At 31.5% G+C, this 21,625-nt stretch overlaps 1 protein-coding gene across 2 annotated transcripts; it reads left to right on the top strand.

Moving 5' to 3' along the window:
* Window positions 1-5,745: 5,745 nt before the first annotated feature.
* Window positions 5,746-21,083, top strand: LOC134236608 (protein white-like). 2 transcript variants are annotated; one of them, XM_062718781.1, is made up of 22 exons: window positions 5,746-6,140; window positions 8,095-8,257; window positions 9,075-9,245; window positions 9,743-9,791; window positions 9,899-10,088; window positions 10,711-10,776; window positions 11,203-11,301; window positions 11,534-11,700; window positions 11,842-11,913; window positions 12,193-12,295; window positions 12,602-12,676; window positions 12,862-12,927; window positions 14,579-14,598; window positions 15,027-15,132; window positions 17,664-17,801; window positions 18,041-18,133; window positions 18,323-18,380; window positions 18,694-18,771; window positions 19,446-19,551; window positions 19,975-20,075; window positions 20,381-20,448; window positions 20,960-21,083. In XM_062718781.1, the coding sequence occupies exons 2-22, from the start codon at window positions 8,209-8,211 to the stop codon at window positions 21,059-21,061; spliced, it is 1,977 nt and encodes a 658-aa protein (XP_062574765.1). In that variant the 5' UTR covers window positions 5,746-6,140; window positions 8,095-8,208; the 3' UTR covers window positions 21,062-21,083. The 2 variants fall into 2 exon arrangements, with proteins under 2 accessions (XP_062574765.1, XP_062574766.1); XM_062718782.1 differs by lacking the exon at window positions 5,746-6,140 and adding an exon at window positions 7,753-7,776.
* The last annotated feature ends 542 nt before the right edge of the window (window positions 21,084-21,625 follow it).

Raw genomic sequence — 21,625 nt, 5'->3', positions numbered from 1 at the left:
GATTAAACCTAGCCTTGTTGTGTTTGTTCAAAAAATTGTTGGAATATTTTACTGTGATGCGTCCAGATTTCTTTAAATCTCTTCTCTTTTATCAAAGTCGGGAAAATTTCTTTAATATTCATATAGAAGTACAAAGTTATATGTAAGTACAAGTATGTTAGAAACATCAACATATATTTTGTGATGGTCTCTTCCTTAATATGAATTATTTCGTTTTATTTGTTTTTTATATAAAATTCTTTTTCTTATTTTTTACTTTCTTTCTCTAAATACATATCTTTTCAGTCTTCTCGATTATCACAGAAAGGCTTTCCCATGGATTTTCTATTGGATATGACTTTTATGTTCTCTACATTACAGTCTTGAAGATAGGAAATACACAATATGTTGCAGAACCTTTACAAAGTTTGCTGCTTGATGCGATAGTACATTTTATTCCAAACGTCTGTGACGTCACAACTGTTGGTATCGTAATGGTATCACTGCATCAAGAAGTAAACATATGATGAAATGATTATAACACGTTTAATACATTATCAAAAATGGACTGATCCCATGGAAGTAAATGTGCTTTAGGAGGCTTATAAAAACTTCTACGACAAATTATAAGATATTTTGCTGCTATAGGATTCTCATAAAATTAATTTTTGACAAATATTGTTTTAATGACACATTTCTAAAAATGAATTGTTCAGAGGACTAATCAATTCCATCTCCCTGTCTATAATGTCATGTGTAATATGGACATACAGGTGACACCCAATGGTATTAAAACCCCATTTAAACGTCTGTAAGGACTATTCTTGTATTTCTATAAAAACGAATGTAAATTAACTTTTCACCCTCGACATCTTTTACATTTATACAGCTCAATTCTTCAAAACCTAAAAGTAGCGAAGATATCAAAGTCCTACATGAATTTCTTGATCTAAGAACATACTGTCTGTATTTACTATCATCTTATAATTGGGGTCCACTGATGAGATCGTATAAACCGAAGTCCAATGTCGCAGAAAAAAAGTTGGTGGGAAAAGAGATCTGTAATTTCGCAGGGCTTTTAAGTGTCGATTGAATGTTTTAATTTCAGCCCGCCATCGGCAAGTGGTGATGTCGCAATGCTGTTAAAAATTTCTCGAAATGACGTTAACAAGATCAAAAGGATGCTTAATAACTTATTTGCACCGAACTACCAGTTCATCGCTTCGCATATTCTTGCTAAGACTTAACAAATAGATTTGAATAGCCACTAAGTTCGAATATTTAGCCTTGTAGAATAAAAGTGTAGGAAGGAAGGGGCAAAAACTGAAAATGTCTCAATATCATAGATCGTTTTTGCCGACAAGGTCATTGCATCGACCATAGAACTTAGGATGTGATGACCTTCAACGAGACTGTTGTTATTCTTTTTTCATAAAATTATTTGTCAATAATATACCTCGTTTTAGAAATTGTACATACATAGAGCATGCTCTTTCGTATCGAGTCAATTGAGAGATATAAACTATGTATGCAGGTGACGATTGAAAAGTTAAAGTCATCACGTTTACTTATCATAGAGCTTGGTTGTTAGATTACCATTAACGTCTTTTTGAAGTAAAATGTTCAAAAATGAAACAGATGTGTCAGACTCTATGGTATCTTTTATTTCAAGCTCACCTGTATATCGTATCGACATAAGAATGGAAATAATCATTAGAGTTAATAGACAATGCATCGTCAATATATCTGAATGTCGAGTTGAAAGCCACGGCAAGTGTTTTCTTCTTTTCACGTACAAGATTTTGGACAAAATCTGCTTCATGTGAAAACAAAAATTGGTCCGCTAATAACGAGACGCAATTGGTACCCATGAGAATTCCAATAGATTGTTGGAAAACCTGGTCCCCAAAACCTATATAGATATTGTCAATCAGAAACTCAAGCATTTTTTTTATGTCAGCTTCAGACAATATACAGCGAGGTGTAATGGTTGTCTTTGCCATTGCTCTCAACCATTTTTACCCTCGACGAAACCAAATTTATACGCCTTGTTGTAAAACCATTCTTCGATGATACAAGAAAAAGATCTAGAGACACGTAACCATTGAGGTCCCCTATAGTTCTTTGTCAAATGAATTATCACTATCAATATACGCTTTGTTGTCATGTACTCCTAAATCTGGAAAACAGATTCATCATAGTTTAACCTGAGGTTCCCTACTAGATATCTGGAATATACAATAATACAGAAGTCTTTTCTTCATTCTAACAATAATTCCGACAACGACTTTTATACTCGTAGAAATAGATGTACAAGCCAGAATTATGCATCAAAATAAATACGTGTAACGATTTTCGGTACTTTAGAATGCATACATGTACATGTACATGATATCTAACCAAGAATTTAATAGAATTTATTGTTTACTATAAGACGGTTTCAAAGCCATATAAATGTGTTTTTTTCTTCTTCATGGGAATGAAAAGGGAAGAAAGATAATGTAATTATAATGATGAAAGAATACAAATGGCCATAGTTACTCAAGCTGAGCTTTGTGGTCTGAGGGTTATTCATTTGCTTATTTCGATTTTTAAAAAAATTTTCTTTCCCATTTTATACTACAGGGATTCTGTTTTATATGTAAATAACAATCCTTGATATGAAAAGGTCGAACATGTTCCAATGAACCTAAAGTATTTGGGTGATGGGGTAAGGTTGGGACATCATTTAATTCATAATTATCAATTTCCTTGCAAATAATTAAAATTGAACTTAACTTTTTTCAGTATGCCAGTATGACTATGTCATGATTTATAGTAGGTGAGGACGACAGATATTAAAAGTTGAATGGATAAGCAAATTGTTAGCTGTGATTCAAACAATATAAAAGAAAAACATTTTAATTCCCTTTGAGCATGGAAAAATCAAGTCTTGAATCAACATTTAGCTCTTTGTAAGAACTATCACCTCCTTCACTTTGGTTTCGATACTACCCCCAAAACAAAAAAGGGGAAAAAAGAGAGAGAGAAAAAAAAAAATTTCAAATCTTAAATACAAGGGCCTCGTATCTCGGGTTCTATAAATATTTTTAATGCATATATCAAAAATGTCATTGGCATGTCAAATACGCCTATCCTTCGGAATAATATGTTTATAATGAATATATACGTACTCTATCTCAGTGGTACTGAAATAATACAACACAATAAAATGGACGATTTGTAAAAAAAATTCTGATTTTTACCTTAATGTTCAAGGTCGCTGATAAAGCTGTCCTTGAAATAACAAAAGGAAAAGTATTTGAAATTCCTTACAACTTCATGTCCTCATAATCTGTATTCAAATTCATTCACTCAAGTTTCTATTAATGAAAATAAGTTGACATTTAAGGAAGCTCTACACAATAACTAAATATATTTTGTGCCTGAATACGTTGTCAAAATAGGTTTCAATTAAGTCAAGTGGTATAACTGAATATTTTCAAATGATAAATTGTGCCTTTTGTGATAAAAGTGTGAGATTAGGTGTATCGGATAAGTAATATTTTACAAATATTTTTGGATATTGGGCCACTTCATTGAACAATGACCATAAACAATTTTGGCAGCCATTTTTCAAAATGGCCGTCATATGCCACAATTATAAGCATACTTCTGTAAAACTCTAGTTGCTACACGATTAAAAAGTAAATAAATATATCTACGTATATATATGCACATAACTTTTTAGCTCACCTGTACTTCAGGCTCAAGCGAGATAATTTGTACGTTATCTGTCTTTGACATTGTCATCGTTAAATTTTCGATCAATTCTTTATATTCTGCCAAATCTCTGGTGCACGTAAACTCAAAGCATTGCCATCTCCGAGTGAAGTTTGTTTTAATTCAGTGACACTTCCATTATTTAATTAACAGTGTTTAAGGGGAGATACACTGAGCGATAAAAACTTAGAATTCCTTGATTGATTTTAGTGTGTTAAAATTATGGTCCATGGTGGCGGGGGGGGGGGGTCAAAAGGTTATGCATATCTAAGGTAAATCATGACAATTCTTCTCAAGAACACAACGCTTTGGTTCGTCCAAAGATTTGCCAGCATCCTTTGGTAGTGAAGATTCAATTGAATTGAAGTCATTTTCCTGAGTTTGAACCACAATAAAGAAGAGTTCTACATAGGAATATATGAAAATTCAAAAGAAAAAAAAAAACACTCGAGTAGGTATTTTTGCATAAATGCAAACATTTCCAACTTGCATGAAATCCGGTTTTTCAGTAACAAATTGTGGAATTGTTCATAGATGTAGAACTAAGAGGGGACTGAAACAGAAAAAAATTCATACTCTACTGAAAAGTTAATCTTTCAAGAACGATTCTCAGCAAGTTCATCTAGTCACTGAGTCTCACCTTTCAAAAATAGATATGACAACTAAATGGACAGGTGCACTTTTCTTACATTCATCCTTTAATTCTTATTTAAAATGACTCACGGTCTCTGCCTTGTGTATATCAAGTTTTAAGTCATTATTTCATACTGAATTTTCTAAGGATATTTGCGCTTACCCATCAAGACAAGGAGCACACTGCTATATACATGACCGATCGATATGGGAATCTTATTCCCTCATGTTACTTGATCCAAACTCTGATGTTTTTAAAGGTCCGGACGTGTTTGCTGACTGTTTAAAGTTTGTGTTTGCTGATTGCTCCAAATTTGTAACCATCCATTGGATATTTGAACTTGATTACTGCTCAAACTGTTGTGTGGACATCTTACCTTCAAAAACACAATGAAGAAATGGATATCATGAGAGTATTCTTTGTGTTTCTCATTACAAACTCTTTTGAATACATATATCAAAGATGAAAAAGAAACTTTTTCCTTACCAATGAACCATCATAAGATTTTCTCTAATGGGAAATATTTACATTTCCAATACATTTCCCAGATTCTTTACAAAATAAAATGCAAGAAACATGGATATCATGAGAAGTATTCTTTGTGTTTCTACCATTACAAACTAAAAAAATATAGTGCACACTGTTTTGTTTTAAAAATAACATATATCAAATTTGAAATTATCAGAAAAATAATGTAAATATAAGAAATGAATTTAATTGTTTTTCCAACGCTTACCAATGAACCATCATAAGATTTTCTCTAATGGGAAGTAGTTGAACCAGAGATTAATATACTAGGAGTTTTACCATGACTCAACAAACAAATAATGTCATCAATATCAAATTCCAAGTGTACCTATTTGTCTCTTGCGGGTGTTTGATCTCTTTTTTGATCAACGACTAGAAATATCTCTGAAAAAAAAAAAAACAAAAAAAACTCAAAGTCGCATAAATTAACACGAAAACCTAAATTAAGGAATAAGATACTAAAAAAATTAAAAATGTAAAATCGTTAGTTAATACAAGATTCATTCAATGTTTAATGACACATTTATCACAAAATTCACCTTAGCAACCTATTTTATTACAACTCCTTTTAAAAAAAAAATATTAACATGTACATATATATTGAAATCTAATAGAACAGATATGGGAAAAAATGTAAATTTTGCGAAATATACAAAAGTAAATGTTAATTTCAATTTATAAACCATGCAATAACAAATTAGTTTGAAGCTAAAACGCCTTAACAAGAAGTATCGAAAAATCTACATTTTCTCCAAATTTTATGTATTCAACGACCTCTGAATACACTTGTAAACAGTGTGTACATGAACACTACGTTGTTTACGGATTTTGTCCATGAGTATAGCTAAAAATAGATTACAATCGAAATGGATTTAAAAATTTAAAAGGACTGTTGACCAAATGGTGTACAGGAACATTTTATAGTTGATCTCACTTTTCCATTACAATCTTTTTCTTAAATATTGGCTTAGAGTACATATAGCCTCGCGGCGCGAAATTGTCATTCACCACGTGTGTAGATAGATGTACAGCAAGTGCGAAGCGATGCATTAGACTCGTTCACACTAGCATCGATTTTGATCTGCTCTGCCCAATATTCCATTTGCCTCAAGAATTAGGGGCAGTGACCGACGATTTCTTACGGATTGTGAAAGAGGACGTAGATTTGTATTAATCAGTGGCCAAAACAACATAGCGGATTTAATTGTGTTGTTTGGGGCGATGCCCTTTGATAAATGTAAGTACCTAATTATATATAGGTAAACTGTTCACACGTGTTTTATATGTAATATGCTTGGTTTCTATGCAGAAGCTCTCTAATCATGCAAAATGAAGCTATATCTCGTATATTAGTTTTCGTTTGCGATGATAATTATCAAGAGGTTGGGCAGTTAGTATATTTATGTTTGAATATTTCTATCCCTTTCGAAATATTGAATCGCGATTTTAACACATGTATTTCTTTACAAACAGAAATATTGATTTTGTCTGGAGAAAACATTATATATCTGCAGTACTGTACGGAACCCATAACATGTAGGAGTGCTTCTTTGAGTGATATAACTTCATCCATTGTATCAGTTGTATATGATAAACTGATATGAACGTTTTGCGTTTAATCTTAAAGTCGATACTACCAAGACAGTAGGGGAATATGACAACTAAGGTTAATGTAATTTCCATTCAGGTTTGGATGGAAGGCGCCCGTGCCTGATTTGAAAAGTCATGAAATGAATTGAAATGTCAAGATAAATTTAGATTATACATATCAGCTATCAGGCAGATGTGTTTTGTAGCTGGAGCAGCGTCTTCTTTTAATGGTTGTATTTTTATAGCAGTTTAAAAGCGAAGTTGGAGCAGCGTCGAATGGTTCAGCAGTTTAAAAGCGAAGTCGATGCACATGTTAACAGACCAATAATCCCGCTACATTTGTTAAGTTATAAGTTGGAAACCTAAAGTCAGGTTAATTAAGATAAATAATTATACGTACGCGTGTAGCTATGGTCTTTGTTCATTGTGAAATACATAGTAATAATATATTGGTCAAATAATATTTTTTATTACAAAATATATCGATTCCGTGCCAAATAAAGCGAGGGAGAACGTTGTAAAAATATCGCCTTATTGTGTACTTGTATATATGAACACTTTAACCTATGAATGACCTGTGAACCTCGCCATTTCAGTCATAATATACAGGTCACACATAACCAGGGGGCATATGCATATATCACCAGATTGTACCAAAAACAAAGTTAATAAATATGTATTTACGACGCCTTAGCTTTTCCAATTAAAAATTTATTTTTTTGTTCCTGCTTGGGGGTCTCAGGTGAATAAATTCTAGAATTAATAATGAAAAATTAATAAATTAAATTTAACCGATCAAGGGAGAATTAATAGATTATAATAGATTTGTTTAGGAGTAAATGCTGATTATTATTTATTGGCGTATACTTGTGTCGTGTTTTTTTTTATATTGTACGTGTCATTTTTTTTTCATTTTTTAATTCATAATAAAGTTAAAATTAATATTATTACGCACATAAAAAAAAAACTTCTTTAATTGTCGACCTGTGAAAGGGAAAAAATAGTTAAGGTCTCTTCAAATGTATGACATTAAAACCTTAATATAAAGCAAAAAATGTGAAAGGTTGAATAAGTATTTTTATTAATTAGGAAGGCACTTAGCCGGCTGGTTCTTCTAATTTATTTCATTAGATTTGTACAAAAATTTATAAACATAAGGTTGACACACCTATCAGTGTTTCGTGGTCACGGAACAGTGAGTTCCTTCCCTTTAGGATCTTTCTGTGGTAAATATATTCCGATAACTGCTCAATTATCAACAAACAGGGACGTAAAACTATAAGGTGAGGTTTATGTTATGGATTTTTTTTTTAATTGGTGTATAGAATCATTATTATTGTTTTTAAATCCTTAGATTAATTCCTTTTGAGATTTTTTTAAGAAATATATAATTACAATGTAACGTGATAATCCGCTGTTTAATACTATAATAGATATTTTAATTTCCACTTTTAGTTTCCTTTTCTTTTAAAACATGTATCATATCAATACATATACATGTAAACTAATTGTTGTTAGAATTTCCCTGTCAACCGGAACAATATTAATCTGTTTTCTTTTTCACTTGACGGAAACAAAGAGCATCTGTTTTATATTTTAAGGTCTGTCAATGAAGATTTTGGAGGTGAGCAACTTTAACTAGATTTCTTTCTGGGGACAACCATTTCAACTGCCTATGTCGATGTTTCTCGTCCTGTATACAAACCGAGGCGATAATGACGAATGTTCAATGTTACAACAACAGAACTTTTGAACCTACATCAGGTAAGGTAATTTAATTAACACTAACATGAACATTTATTAAATTTAACAAGTTGTTGACCCCTTCCACTTTGCAAAGGAGTTTTGGAAGATTTCAAAAGCAAACATCCCGTTTTATAATTTGTATAATTTCCTTGAGGAAGTAGGTTCTAATAGACAATAGATAAAAAACTATTATGCATCGACATGTACATGTACTACAAATTAATTTCGTTTTGTCCATATATCAGAATATAACAAGAGTTACTATGAGCAGTGAGCTCACTAAATGATACCCGGCCTCCCGACGTATAATTTTAATCATGACAAAGTCCACGTTTTGCTGCAGGAGACGCGTAATAGGTGTCATGTCAAAAAGTAAAATAAAAGGTGCACAATGGCATCATGTAATAAAAAATCTGTGAAAGTATCATACAAATTTAATTAGTGGTATAGGTGGAGTTGCGGATAAAAGATGGGTATACCCTTCAATAAATAGAGAAAATGGCGGTGTCAATGTTTTGCATTCGGAAACCCGAAATATGTTTAAGATCAAAAAGTAAAATAGGAGTTCACAATAGCACAAATTAACAAAGAACCTGTGAAAGTCTCATTAAATTTCATCCAGTGGTATAGGAGGAGTTGTGGATAAGAGATGGGTATCCCAAACCGTAACAGACGGACGGATGGGGGGTATAAAAGAGTGATTGTGAAACATGATGCCCACATATAGTAGTTTATAGCGAGGGTTGAAGTTTCTAAAATGCAATTGAAACTCCAAGGTCACGAGCAATTTCTACTGATAAAGGTACGTAATTTGGCTATTTTTCCTTCCATTTAGAATCAGAGAGAAATTCCCATAAGTTATGGATCACCCAGACGGAATCTAATGATATACCAAAGTGGCAGCAACTGACGTTATCGTGGCATGACGTCACCGTGTCTTCCTTAGCCAGACATGGATGCTGTAGGAAACACGGGAATTCAAAGGGCAAACTCCTTCTGAACAAAGGTACGGGTTAACAGTATGCTCATCCTTACAATGTCAAGGTTTTGTGGTTTCGGAACTAATTTTCTTAATTACCATGCAACAGTTTCTAATCTTTCACCTTGACTTTAAAGTTTAATCTACTTTTTAAAACATATAACCTTAGAAATAACGTTTGGAAAAATTGTGCTTAAAGTACTTTCATATTGAGCTCCGAAATTACAAAACCTTGACATTTTGAGGATGTGGTATGCTATGACCATTATCTTGATTTTGAATGTTGATAAGTACAGCCGATGACATTGATTATTTGGTGTGTAGCAGTATATTTAATTAATTGACGCAATATAGTTCGTAAATTGGATTTTTACGAGAAAAATTATACAACATGTATTTTTTTAATATGTATATCCCTTGAAAAAATTAATGTAGAACCTCTTCAGTGTAGCCAATTCTTAAATTCATGAAATAAGCAGTCATTGTCCGATGTCTCTATTCATTGTTTTTTTAAATTTTGACAGTAAGTGGTGAAATCAGACCTGGAAAACTGGTAGCCATCATGGGAGCAAGGTAATATAGAATCATTGGTTCGATTTAAAGAAGTTTGTCGGTTTATATAGAGGTAGCGACGGTTTAATAACTGTAATGAATCACTGAAAATTAATTGTTGATTTCAGTGGCGCCGGGAAAACAACTCTAATGAATGTTCTTACATTCCGAAATGTCCATTCCCTTTCTATCGAGGGCAAAATAAAAATAAACAACAGAATCGTAAACAGAGAGGATATGAACAACATGTCAGCTTATCTACAACAGGAGGATCTATTTTTAGGAACAATGACCGTGCGGGAACACCTTATATTTAGGGTACGGAAACTATATAACATTCACATGTAATTAGGATGTTATTGGTCGTGATTTAATATATCATGGGTATAGGAGCATATACATAAACTGAACTGAGAATAAAGAATGAGAGGGGTACGGGGAACTGGTCATATCCCATAACTTAATTATGATTGTGATTAAATATAGCATGGGCGTAAGAAACAGGGAAGGGTAGGGGTATCCCATATAACCTGGCCAATTAAAATAGTACAGTGTATTCTATGACAAAAAGCTATTTATTTACAACTCGCCCGTATAATACTGTATATATACTGATATCAACTGACTAAATTTATAGGAATGCCTTCATTATTTCAAAATAAAATTCTTGCAGTAAAAAGATTTTTTTTGAATTTTGATTTGCTCTTTGTGTTTAATCTTATATTACCTGAACCTGTTGTTAGCAATATTAAATAGATTCACAAAAAAGAAAGAAAAGCGATGAAATGCAAAATTCAGAGATTCGAGGAAAAAAGTTGTACATGTAATTCAGAGTTATCGCGCATTGATAAAAGTACTCCCGTAAAGCGATGAAATCGTTTGTTCAAAATTTTTAAAATGATTTTCTGAGTTAGACTTATCTTGCGTTTTTCTCTTACAGGCATGTTTACAAATGGACGCCGATTCTAAAGCTAGAGAACGAAAAGTAGAAGAAGTCATAACCGAGGTAATTTTAAAATTTCCTGTCTAAATGTATTGTCCTGTCAGATTCTGAAGTAAAACAGATGATGCCAGGAAGGAATTATTTCCTAAATATTTGAGGTCATGTTGCTATTGAGAAATTTTCCTTCATTATTTGCTTGCTATTTATATTTTCACGGAAATTGATTAATATAATATAAAATGTTAAGTACATTGGAGATGACCATTTGACAGCTTTTATAAAAAGCAACTCCTAGTGGTCAACTGTTTTCGAATAATCAGTTGAGGACTAGTTGTCCGCTAGGTGACGACTAGTTGGCGGTCAACTACACATTTTGTATGGGTTATTTTTATCTAAGATATACAAGCTTTCGACCTGATTGAAGGTTTGCAGAACTTATTTGAACGATGTGGTTATCTTGAACTTTCATGAAAGTTTTCGTTATTTTAGCTAGGATTGTCCAAATGTGCCGACTCCATTATAGACATGCCGTTTTCTAATCAAAGAATATCAGGAGGGGAAAGGAAGAGGTTGTCTTTTGCTGCAGAGGTTAGTACCTAGATCTGTAGAACAATGATAAAAGATAAAAGTCAAGAGGATTTCAGAATGTACATGATTCTATTTTTGGAAACAATTGTTCCCGTCAACAGAATCTGAATACAGAGAAAAAATGCGATCTTTTTAATGGTACTCTTTAGAATATTTGTTCATTTTTAAAATCATATTTAAAGGAATGTTTTTTTGTAATATTGCTTTTAAAAGGACGATTTTTTTCAAAAAGCTCCTGATGAAACCCCCAATAATGTTCTGTGACGAACCAACTTCCGGTTTAGATTCATTCATGGCTTCCAGTGTCATTCAGAGCTTAAAGATGCTGGTGCATAAAGGTCACACAGTTATGTGCACCATCCATCAACCTTCCTCTGAAGTGTTCGCACTTTTTGACGAGTAGGTACACAAAATTTCTATCAGTTTGAGAATTTCAGCGGAGAATTAAATGCATAATGTAAATGGTCATATATTTTTCACATTAATATTTTTTCTTGTTGAAAAATGCAGCCTCATTATAGTTTATTTTCAATTTTACAGAATTTACCTCTTGGCTGAGGGACATTGCGTTTTTACGGGTTACACAATGCATGGTTTGGACTTTTTCAAAAAGTAAGAAAAAAAATATATATACTTTTTCAAAAGAGGAATCTATAAAATAAATTTCATACAAGACAAGCCTGTTTCTCTGAAATAAAAATATTATTGCAAAATAATTTTTATTGGCCCAACTATCACAATTTAAAGAAATATAAAATAAGAGAGAAATACATGTATCTGGATTTTTTTTATAAACATGCATGGACAGTTCATTTCTTAAAGTATATCTTTGCAGTAAAGTTATAAATAGTACATGTACATGGTACAATTTATAGATACTGCTATTTATAGACATGGCTATCCTTGTCCAGTGAACTACAATCCTGCTGATCATTTTATCCTGACCTTGGCAATTGTTCCAGGACATGAACAGACCTGTAATGCTAAAATACAGGTAAGCTTTCTATCTGCTCTAAAACACAAGTTAATAAAAATACAGGTAATCTTTCTATCTGCTTTAAAACACGTGTAAAGAAAAATACAGGAAACAAATTTTTTGCTTAAAACACAAGTAAACACAGAATTTATGTTTTGTTATCCAATTTATTTCAGGGAAGAAATTCCTAAAATCTCTTGTATACTGTGCAATACTTTTAAATCAATTTTATGCAATTCTAAGGTAAAAAGAATGTTATAAACTCACTAGAATTTATATTTATTTTCATCATTATTTTAAAAATACTTCATTTATATCCTTTAGAAATTACGCAGAGAGTTTGAAAAAGCGAAGACACCGCAACTTGAAAATAGAAAACAATATACATCAGATTCCAGTGTAAGGGAATTTAGTGAAATCAATGAATTGCATACATGTAGTTTAATACTGAAAGTGAACCATGTCGACATCAATATTCCACAGCTTATGCTATTAATACTTAGGAAGTTATACATTGATTATATATAGATGTTAAAGATGCTAAAATGAAATTTATATATGTTTTTTTTTTTTTTACTTTTTAGAATATATGCAACGGGTTAATGACATCAAAAAATATACCTGGAAATGTTTTTCTAAAAGATATGAAGGTAAATCTGACTTAGTAGTTTAAATATAATCTAAATTGAAGCAGTTAACCCCAAGTTTTAGGTTTTTTAATTTCCATTTATTTTATTGTTTAATATTTGTAGTTTTAAGTACAACTGAGCTGAAAGCTCAAGCAAATTTTTCTTATCACATTTTATCTATCGGCCATCCATCTGCTTGTAAACTTTTCAATTTTTAGACTTTTTCTCAAGAGACACTGGTGAAATTTCAACAAGACTTGCTACAAGGCATTGTAGGGTTTAAGAAATAAAAGTTTGTTAGAAGAATTAATCATTTATTACCACAGTATTTTCTTGTCAAGAACAGTAAAGCCATGTCTATAGTCATATTAATTTTATATGGAACTTTAAGCATTCTCAGGTAGTTAAGATTTAAGTTTGTTCAAAGGATGACCTTTAGGGGTATGAATGGGACATAATCATAGTTTGAACATAGGAATATATGAAAAAGAAAATTAAAAGCTCTTTTTCTGAAGAACAGCAAATTCATGGCTGATCATATTTATATGAAATCATCCTCAGGAAGTCAATCAAGTTTGTTCAAATTATAATTCCTGAGATTAGCCGAGGGCGTTACAGTACTTAGTATACAAGGAATATAAGTGATATACAGCAAAGCTATGATTAGAAATCAAAAATTAATGTAAAACCATCCTCGTCCTCAACTGGTGTAGATACAAGTGTGTTCAAGTCATATTTCTGGAGGTAGACCAGTTCCTCATAAGAGGACCGGATGCCCGGATCACTTTGATTAATCTTTTTAATACTGAGTTTATTTCTGTTTTTTTCCAAGCCAAGGTTCTCAGGTGAGCGACAATGCTCATTAGCCTCTTGTTGATGACTTTGATTTTGAGTTTTGGAGTAGTATTTTGTCAGGACACCAGTTTCTGAAATTTTGTATCATTTTTGATTCTTGTTACAAATTAAATTACATTCAATTAAAATGTAATGAAAAAATCCCATACAAAAGTTTAGAATTTGAATTATGTTTTGAGGATGAAGCATATGGAGATAATGAATAGTATTCAAGATCAAACATCCATAAAACAACACAAAATAGGAGCAGAGCAAACGCGGACCTCCAAAATATCAGAGGTGGGATCAGGTGCCATGGAGGAGTGGGCATCCCCTGCTGACCAGTCACACCCTGGCATCATTGTATCGACCATAGAGCTTACAATGAAAAAGAGAATTTAGAAGAAAACAATCATTTTTTCTCTTTGGGTTGTTTTCAATATTGTTGATGTTTTACGATGACCTTGTCAATTAATAGAAATTTTGACTGCATATTCCAAACAAGTTATGGACCATTATTTTCACTTTTTAATTTGTATGATTTTTTGTCTTACATGTATGATGACAAGGAACACACAAAGGTGTGACTTGTCTACATGGGATGCTTACTCCACCATGACTCCTAATCCTATATCCGATGTTTTTTTATTGAGAGATCCCTATGTGCTATTGATTCCAATTTGCATTCTTGTTTTAATGGATTTTTTAGTGTGATTAATTGATAGATATCTTTTTATTTCATGTGTTATTTTGAGATTGTAGTAAGAGCAAATGTAGAATTATGTGCGAAGAAACTTGATATTCATCTCTTTAACAGCATAATTTATATTTTTAACAGCATAAAGAATCGTTACCAAGGTAAGAAAAAAAATAAAATTTTTAAAAGTTTGATCAAAATTTTAAATAAAAAAAGTAAAATACTAAAGATAGGTAAATACTGAATAAGTTTAAGAGATAATTCAATAAAGATTTGTTTAACACCCCTTTCGAGAATCTTTCACTCCTAATTCAATAAAAGAGACTGCACATCATATGTTAACAGTGGCAATTTATAAATTGTTTATATATATAATACATGAATTTTAACTTTTGATAATTTATGCAAAAATATACAAGTAGTCATGTTTAATGTCTCTTTGACAGCTTTTTCACATTTTAAGATTAATATTTTCATCAACAGTTCTTGTTCCTATCATTCTATTTTTATTATTGTTCCTTTAACCTGGTATTTATCCTGTTTCGTATTAAAATATATTTAATACTTATTTAGTACCTGTATTTTTTAGATATCAAGCCCCATTCTTTAAACAGTTACGTCATCTTCTTTGGAGAAGTTGGATTACTAATATTCGTAACCCAACCTTGGTAAAAATCAAGTTGGCTGAATCTATAGTAAGTTTTTGATCACACATACATGTATCTAAGAAATGGAGGTCATTTAAGAAATAAAGTCTGTGTTTTTGTGAATGTTGCAGAATAACCTCCGAGGTTGAGAAATGTTGTTTGAAAGATAAAAGCCGAGGTGTTAGCAACATTTCGAAACTGAGGAGGTTATGCTGCGTCATTCATGACAACAAGGATTCTGCTAAGCAGCTGTAAAATATGACTGAGTGTTCTCTATAGAGAGACGAATTTGGTTACCATGCTGCGATAACACTGTTCCATTTAGCACCAGAGTGTAAATTTGTTCGTTTACCTGTAAATAGAATGCAGACGATTTGTGTTTTCGCCGCATTAAAATTAGCCTTTTATTAATTATAAATCTGTTTGTAGCTTACATAGATTAATTTTTTGGAATATACAATAACAAATTCAGTTTCCTATTTTATCCATAAAATCACGAAGTTTAAATATGACGTAGGGAGGTCTGTGAAACCTACATTCATCAGCTACTTTCTGCAGTAGACAGTGTTTAAAATGCAAAGGGCGACACATTGATGTGGTATAAGTATGGATTTCATTCTTAAGTCAAATGTACATTTCATCTGCATAGGTTTGATATGTGTTTCTGATCTGATAATTTTTTGATGACGTTCGTGATTTATTGAAGAATAATGTCCGCGGTATTTCTTTGATCTCGGCAATAATCGTAGTAGAATATAATATAAACCCCTCATTTAGATTCAAAGAGAGCCAAAAACCCTACAAAAAGGTAGACAGATAAAAATCTTTCTCTGTCAATCTCCATGATTATTGAAATTAAATTGTTTAAAATCCATCAAAAGCTAAAATATGTTCCATATCATCAGGTTTCTCCCTGGATGTGATAGGAGGTCAAAAAGTGACATTATTTCACAATCCCAGAAAAAACCGATGGCTTACTGAACTCCTCTTACACTGTTGCAGTAACCAACTCATTTCTTGGTCGTTTGTTAGTAGTACCTTAAACATGTGGAAAAGATGTTATGGAATAATTTTTTACCCTGGAGGTGACTAGGGATTATGAAAAGCCCATTCTTTTATACGATAAGCATGGTTTCCTAAACACCTGGTACAATTTTTTGCAGTAGCTCATCCACAGTTTGGAATGTGGTATTGAGTGGGACACGTCTAATTCAGTCTTTTGTGATATTTCATGTAGGAAGAGGGCGATTTAAGTTTTTAGAACTTGTGCCTAATCCCATTGTATATATTTATTGCAATAAAATATGTTCAAATCGAGTTTCCAGTAGACGTACAATAATGTTCAGAATATTTGATTGGGACAAGAAAACATTTTTTCTGCCAAAATCTGACGTCTCATACATTACCTGTAGCATAACATTAATCATATTTAATTGGGAGGGTTTTTAAAGGTTTTTGAATTTCGATTTAACCATGGAAGACGGCTGGAGATGGGAAAACAACAGTTTTCTTCACTATCCTAAACCCCCATTGCACTTTTGCTTTGCAGTTAGCAACCCACATTTTAAAATGTGATTTTGAATTTCCTTAAAATGTACAGTAACTTTTCTAAAGATTTTCATTTTGGGCTAAAAGGGGGCCAAAAATTTTTCATTTAATATATATTTACTCTGAATTCTGAATTCTCTTTTAATACAATTTCCCACATTAATCCAGTTGAAATGTATTTTTAAAGACGTTTTGTGTGTCCTGTAGAGGTGCAACCAGGTTTTTTTGAATTTTAAATGTCATCCTGTAATTGAGGACAAAGAACGACGTTTTTGTAAAATTAATTACAAAATTATTATGTCTTTCCCCTTGAAACGAAAAGATGAAAATGAGTATCGGGGTAAAATGAAAAGCAAGGATTTTTCTAAATACGATGGCTGTTTTATGAAAGCATTTAGTTAAATCTTTCAAGCGTATCTTTGTATTTTCAATACCGTACAAAATTCATGGTATATTATTAATCCAATTTCAATAGCGAGTCACTACTGAACATTTATAAATATTTGCATTTGCTGTGTTTTTCTAGTAAGTCAACTGTGAAATTGATTTGAAAACCATTTTCGTGTATACTCACGCGTAGAAATATACACGGACAAACATGCGTTAACGTGACGTCACAATGAGGCTACAGCGACGTTAGTAAAATGCAACGATATAGGGCAGCGAGATATTCAATTATATAGTATATTTGAATTGCTTTCAAACATGTAAAATGTAAATATAAGGAATGTTTTTAAGTTTATTGTAAATTATTGGTGTGAGAATCACACAGACTTGCACGTACGCATATTGTTCATGAAGCGCTAGCGCGCTTCATTAAATATGCCTACGTGACAAGTCTGTGTGATTCACACACCAATAACTCACACAAAACTTAAAAACATTCCTTAATTAGACAGGGCTGTTCCCCTAAAGGGGGATTAAACTTTAATTTTGTATTTTAAAAAGAGGAAGGATACTGTTTCTGATAATTTTCTCACAGTATTTTAGGATTAAGTTATAAGTGATTCATTTCTTTTTTGTACTTCTAGTTGTTTGCAGTTATACTAGGACTCTTTTATTTGAAGACAGACAATCATTATACACAGGATGACGTCATGAACATCAATGGATGTATATTCTTCGCGATAGTATCCTTAAGCTTGGACACAATTCTACCTATCTTAAATGTATGTGCCAAGATTTGATTTTTAAATGATTTTTTTAAAATACTGTGTTTATAGTTAATCAAACAAAATATGCAGCGTGCTTTTAAGTTATTTTCAAGATTTATAATGAAACATGTTTTATAAAGCTAAACTTGTGCATACGAAAGATTTTGATTTTTTTTTTTAAAAATTGATCAATCAACAATAAGATGAAAAAGAATTTTTATATATGATAATAAATTATGTGATAATTATTTCAGGTTTTTCCATGTGAAGTTCCTATTTTTGTAAGAGAATATGGCTGTAAATTATACAGGGTAGATGTGTATTATCTCAGCAAAATTATAGTGGAGGTTGGTTTTTTTAAAGTGACGATTGTAAAACATTTTCACGCATTTTAAGGCGCATTAAGTAAGCTAAACAGTGCGAATTTTTTTTAATAGAAGTGGTAAAAAACGAAATATTCGCGTTCCTCCTGATTTTTTTTTTTCAAATGATGGTGATGTACATGTATTAAGAGATGCATGTTCTATTTTCATCAGATTCCCTTCCTGATCATAACTCCTACCATATTCATGTCCATTCTTTACTGGATGAGTGGTATGTCTAATGTATTAAATAAAAACCTGACTCTGATCCTTTGTTGCTTCTTAGCGAATTGGGACCTGTTTTACAAAAAAAAATTTACGTCTAAGACCAAAATTCATTCTGCTTATAACTTTCCTATTTTCATTAAATTGAAAATGGTTTTAAACTTTATAAATGGGATGTAGAAAGATACTTTCATGATAAAAATTTTAATCACAACCATTTTGCAAACTTTTACTACCAACTTAAATTGTTGGTCTCAGTCGTAAGTTCTTTTGTAAAATGGGCCCCTGGATCTTAAACTTCATAATATCCTTATTTTCAGGCTTTGTATATAACCTGATAAAATTTTTCACGGCTGTTGGGATATCCGTACTAGTCGCAAACACAGCAGCTGGATTTGGTAAATAAAACATTTTTCTAATAACAAAACATCATATCTGATAATATTTGATATGCGGGGTATAAAATTGCTTACTGGGCCAAAATTAATGTTTATTATACAGTCAGAATGTTGACTTTTACATAAATATATACCATCTGACACAGGGGAGTCAAGTGACACTTTATCTCATAAAAATAATAAATGAAGAATACAGTAGATTTTATGAGGATATCTCTATAAATAATTGAGCTAGATATGCCTGAGATTAAGACTTCCTCAATGCATGGGGAAGACATTTATAATGGCTTCACGGGCCAGTTTTTGCTCTCAAAAGATGTCAAGGCTAACCACAGGTTTTTAATTTAAAAATTGGGGCTTTAGAAAGTTACTTTAATTGGCAAAACTTCTTTTGTGAATATGATGTCATAAAACGTTGACCCTTGGACCCACAGGGTTAGGTTAAGATCATTAGGCATGAGCAAACTTGCATGAATGGAAATAGATTTGCACTGTCAATCTGTTATACAGTGCTTTAACAATTACAACATGCAGTTAATATAAAAAAATTTTCCTGCGGGATATGTAATATCTTAGCAAATTTGCATGAATGGAAAGAGATTTGCACTGTCAATCTGTTACTCGGCGCTTTAACAATTACAACATGCAGTTAATATAACATTTTTTTCCTGCAGGATATGTGATATCTGCCTGTGCCCCCTCTATAGCGGCGGCTTTAGCCATAGCTCCGCTGTTAATCATGCCGCTTATGATGAATGGAGGATTCTTCTTGAATAGTAGGTTAGTATCAACGAAAACAAATCAAAATAATATCAAAAACAGGTTATATGCTGTACAAACTTTCATTATAAATCATGAAAATAAAAAAATAGTTATGGTTATATATGAAGTGAGACTAAGCTTTACAACAAATAGAATTTTAATTTTTATTCAGGATTTTAAAAAATGTGATTTGAAGTGAAAAAAATGTAATAGGAAAATAATAAATCAAAATAAAGTAAAATTTTTAACTTCACAGTAAATTATTTTTTTTTATATCTAGAAATGAAATATCAATGAAATTTACAATCAAAATATGTAAATAATATATACATGTACCAATCAAGGCATTCAATTTTTTGTATGCTTTATCCTAAAATCATTCATTGCGTATTTCTGTTTTATGCCTTTTTTATTATTATTTAATTAAAATTGACGTTTTAGGACTGTACCTGATTACTTTCTGTGGTTAAAATACTCATCGTGGTTTATGTACAGCAACGAGTTAATGACTGTAAATCAGTGGACCAGTGTTCAACATATAGGTTTGTATATATAAAAAGAATACTCAAATGTAGAATATATGAGGTTTGGTCAAAAATAAATCCGAAACTATGAATAAAACCCCTGAATTGAATTATACACCTTGGAGAATTAGCTTGTTCACAAGAAGGAAAAAATTTTGAAAACATATTTGTTCTTTTATTATTTGCTTATATTCAAATAATGCGCCACACAAATATGTTGCTTGTACCTAATTTTAAACGTTAGAAAAAGTGTACTCGTTTGAATAGATATAATAAATATGTATGATTTTGTGTTTTAAACTTTGCTGTTTAAATTCTTTCAGGGTGCTTTAAAAATGCAACGTGCATTTCAAATGGTGATCTAGTCATTGAGAGTTTAGGATATCGTAAGGTATGGACTTTTGTTTTTTACAAACATTGTGTAGTGAAACACACCTATACAGAATTTACGTTTACAACGAAGTGATTTTCATTCCCGGTGATTTTAAAATATGTTATAAACTTAACCTATATAACGAATTATGCTAATAAAGGAAAACAAGTCTGTCCCTGGCATTTTATTATAAGCGTGTTTTACTATACATGTAGACTTTAAAACCTGTACTAGTGCAAGAAATTTTCACTATTATCCGAATTTGTAAATTGGTAACAGTTTACCTGCTTAAATTTCAAACTTGGGAAGTTGAACTTCTTATTCACTTGATTCTACATTGTTTTGAATCATTCTTGAAACCTTTTTTTATTTATTTAAAAAGAAAATTGAAGGTAGAATTCTGTTAATATTCAATGATCTAATGTTTCATAAAAAAAATAATTTTACGAATTTACTTGTAAATTTGTATACATGTTTAAGGTTATTCATACAGATATTGAATCAAGGAAAATGTTCATTTCTTTTTCAGGGCAACCAGATTCCAGATTGGATATGTTTAGCAGCTTTAGCTGTGGCATTCAGAATCATTTCATTTTTAATCTTATTTATTAAAGCAAAACTATCAACATAAATATAAAAAAAATTGAAATGTGCATGTGTGTTGTTGAAAGAATGGAAGGCAATTTATCGAAAGCAATTATTAATTCAAATTAAATTCTTTTGTCAGTATACAAAGTGACGTAAGATAGTATGCAAATTTGGCTCCCAAAATGAGGTTAAGATGAACATATTAAGTATACGTTTTAACACAAAAAAAATCGCAAAGTGAATGCATTGAAGACATTAACCAATATATTCTCTAAAAAATGAGATTTAAATGAATAAAAATCTATAAGCTAAATCAGCATATTAAAAAGTCAAAAAAAATTTCAGTTGGTTTGCTTACATTTCTTTGTCTCAAAATGATTTTTCTATTAATATTAACCTCTTGATAATATCAGTTACCCAGTGACTGAATTGTTAGCAAGCAAAAGGGTATATTTTACTTGTCATCAAATACAATTTCATTGAGTCAAATGCTGACTTACGTTTTTCATTATAATTGTTGGCCTATTATTTATACACTGAATTGACAACGGATTTTTTCCCGTTCTTTCCCTATCATGACAGGGAGCACATGGCATGTATCACCGGT

Source organism: Saccostrea cucullata, unplaced genomic scaffold, assembly GCF_032062105.1.
Source record: "Saccostrea cucullata isolate Sc308-1 unplaced genomic scaffold, CSIRO_AGI_Scuc_v1 ctg1450, whole genome shotgun sequence".
In the NCBI taxonomy this organism is placed as follows: domain Eukaryota; kingdom Metazoa; phylum Mollusca; class Bivalvia; order Ostreida; family Ostreidae; genus Saccostrea; species Saccostrea cuccullata.
Note: the sequence above shows the minus strand (reverse complement) of the source record. Positions and strands in the feature narration are given on the sequence as shown.

What these genes read in the sequence shown, in the direction of transcription:
- LOC134236608 (XM_062718781.1), top strand. Translation starts at nt 8,209, where the DNA reads ATGACGAATGTTCAATGTTACAACAACAGAACTTTTGAACCTACATCA. An exon ending in CCTGTAATGCTAAAATACAG is followed by an intron (nt 12,296 to 12,601) that starts GTAAGCTTTCTA and finishes TATATCCTTTAG; the next exon opens with AAATTACGCAGAGAGTTTGA. An exon ending in AATATACATCAGATTCCAGT is followed by an intron (nt 12,677 to 12,861) that starts GTAAGGGAATTT and finishes TTTACTTTTTAG; the next exon opens with AATATATGCAACGGGTTAAT.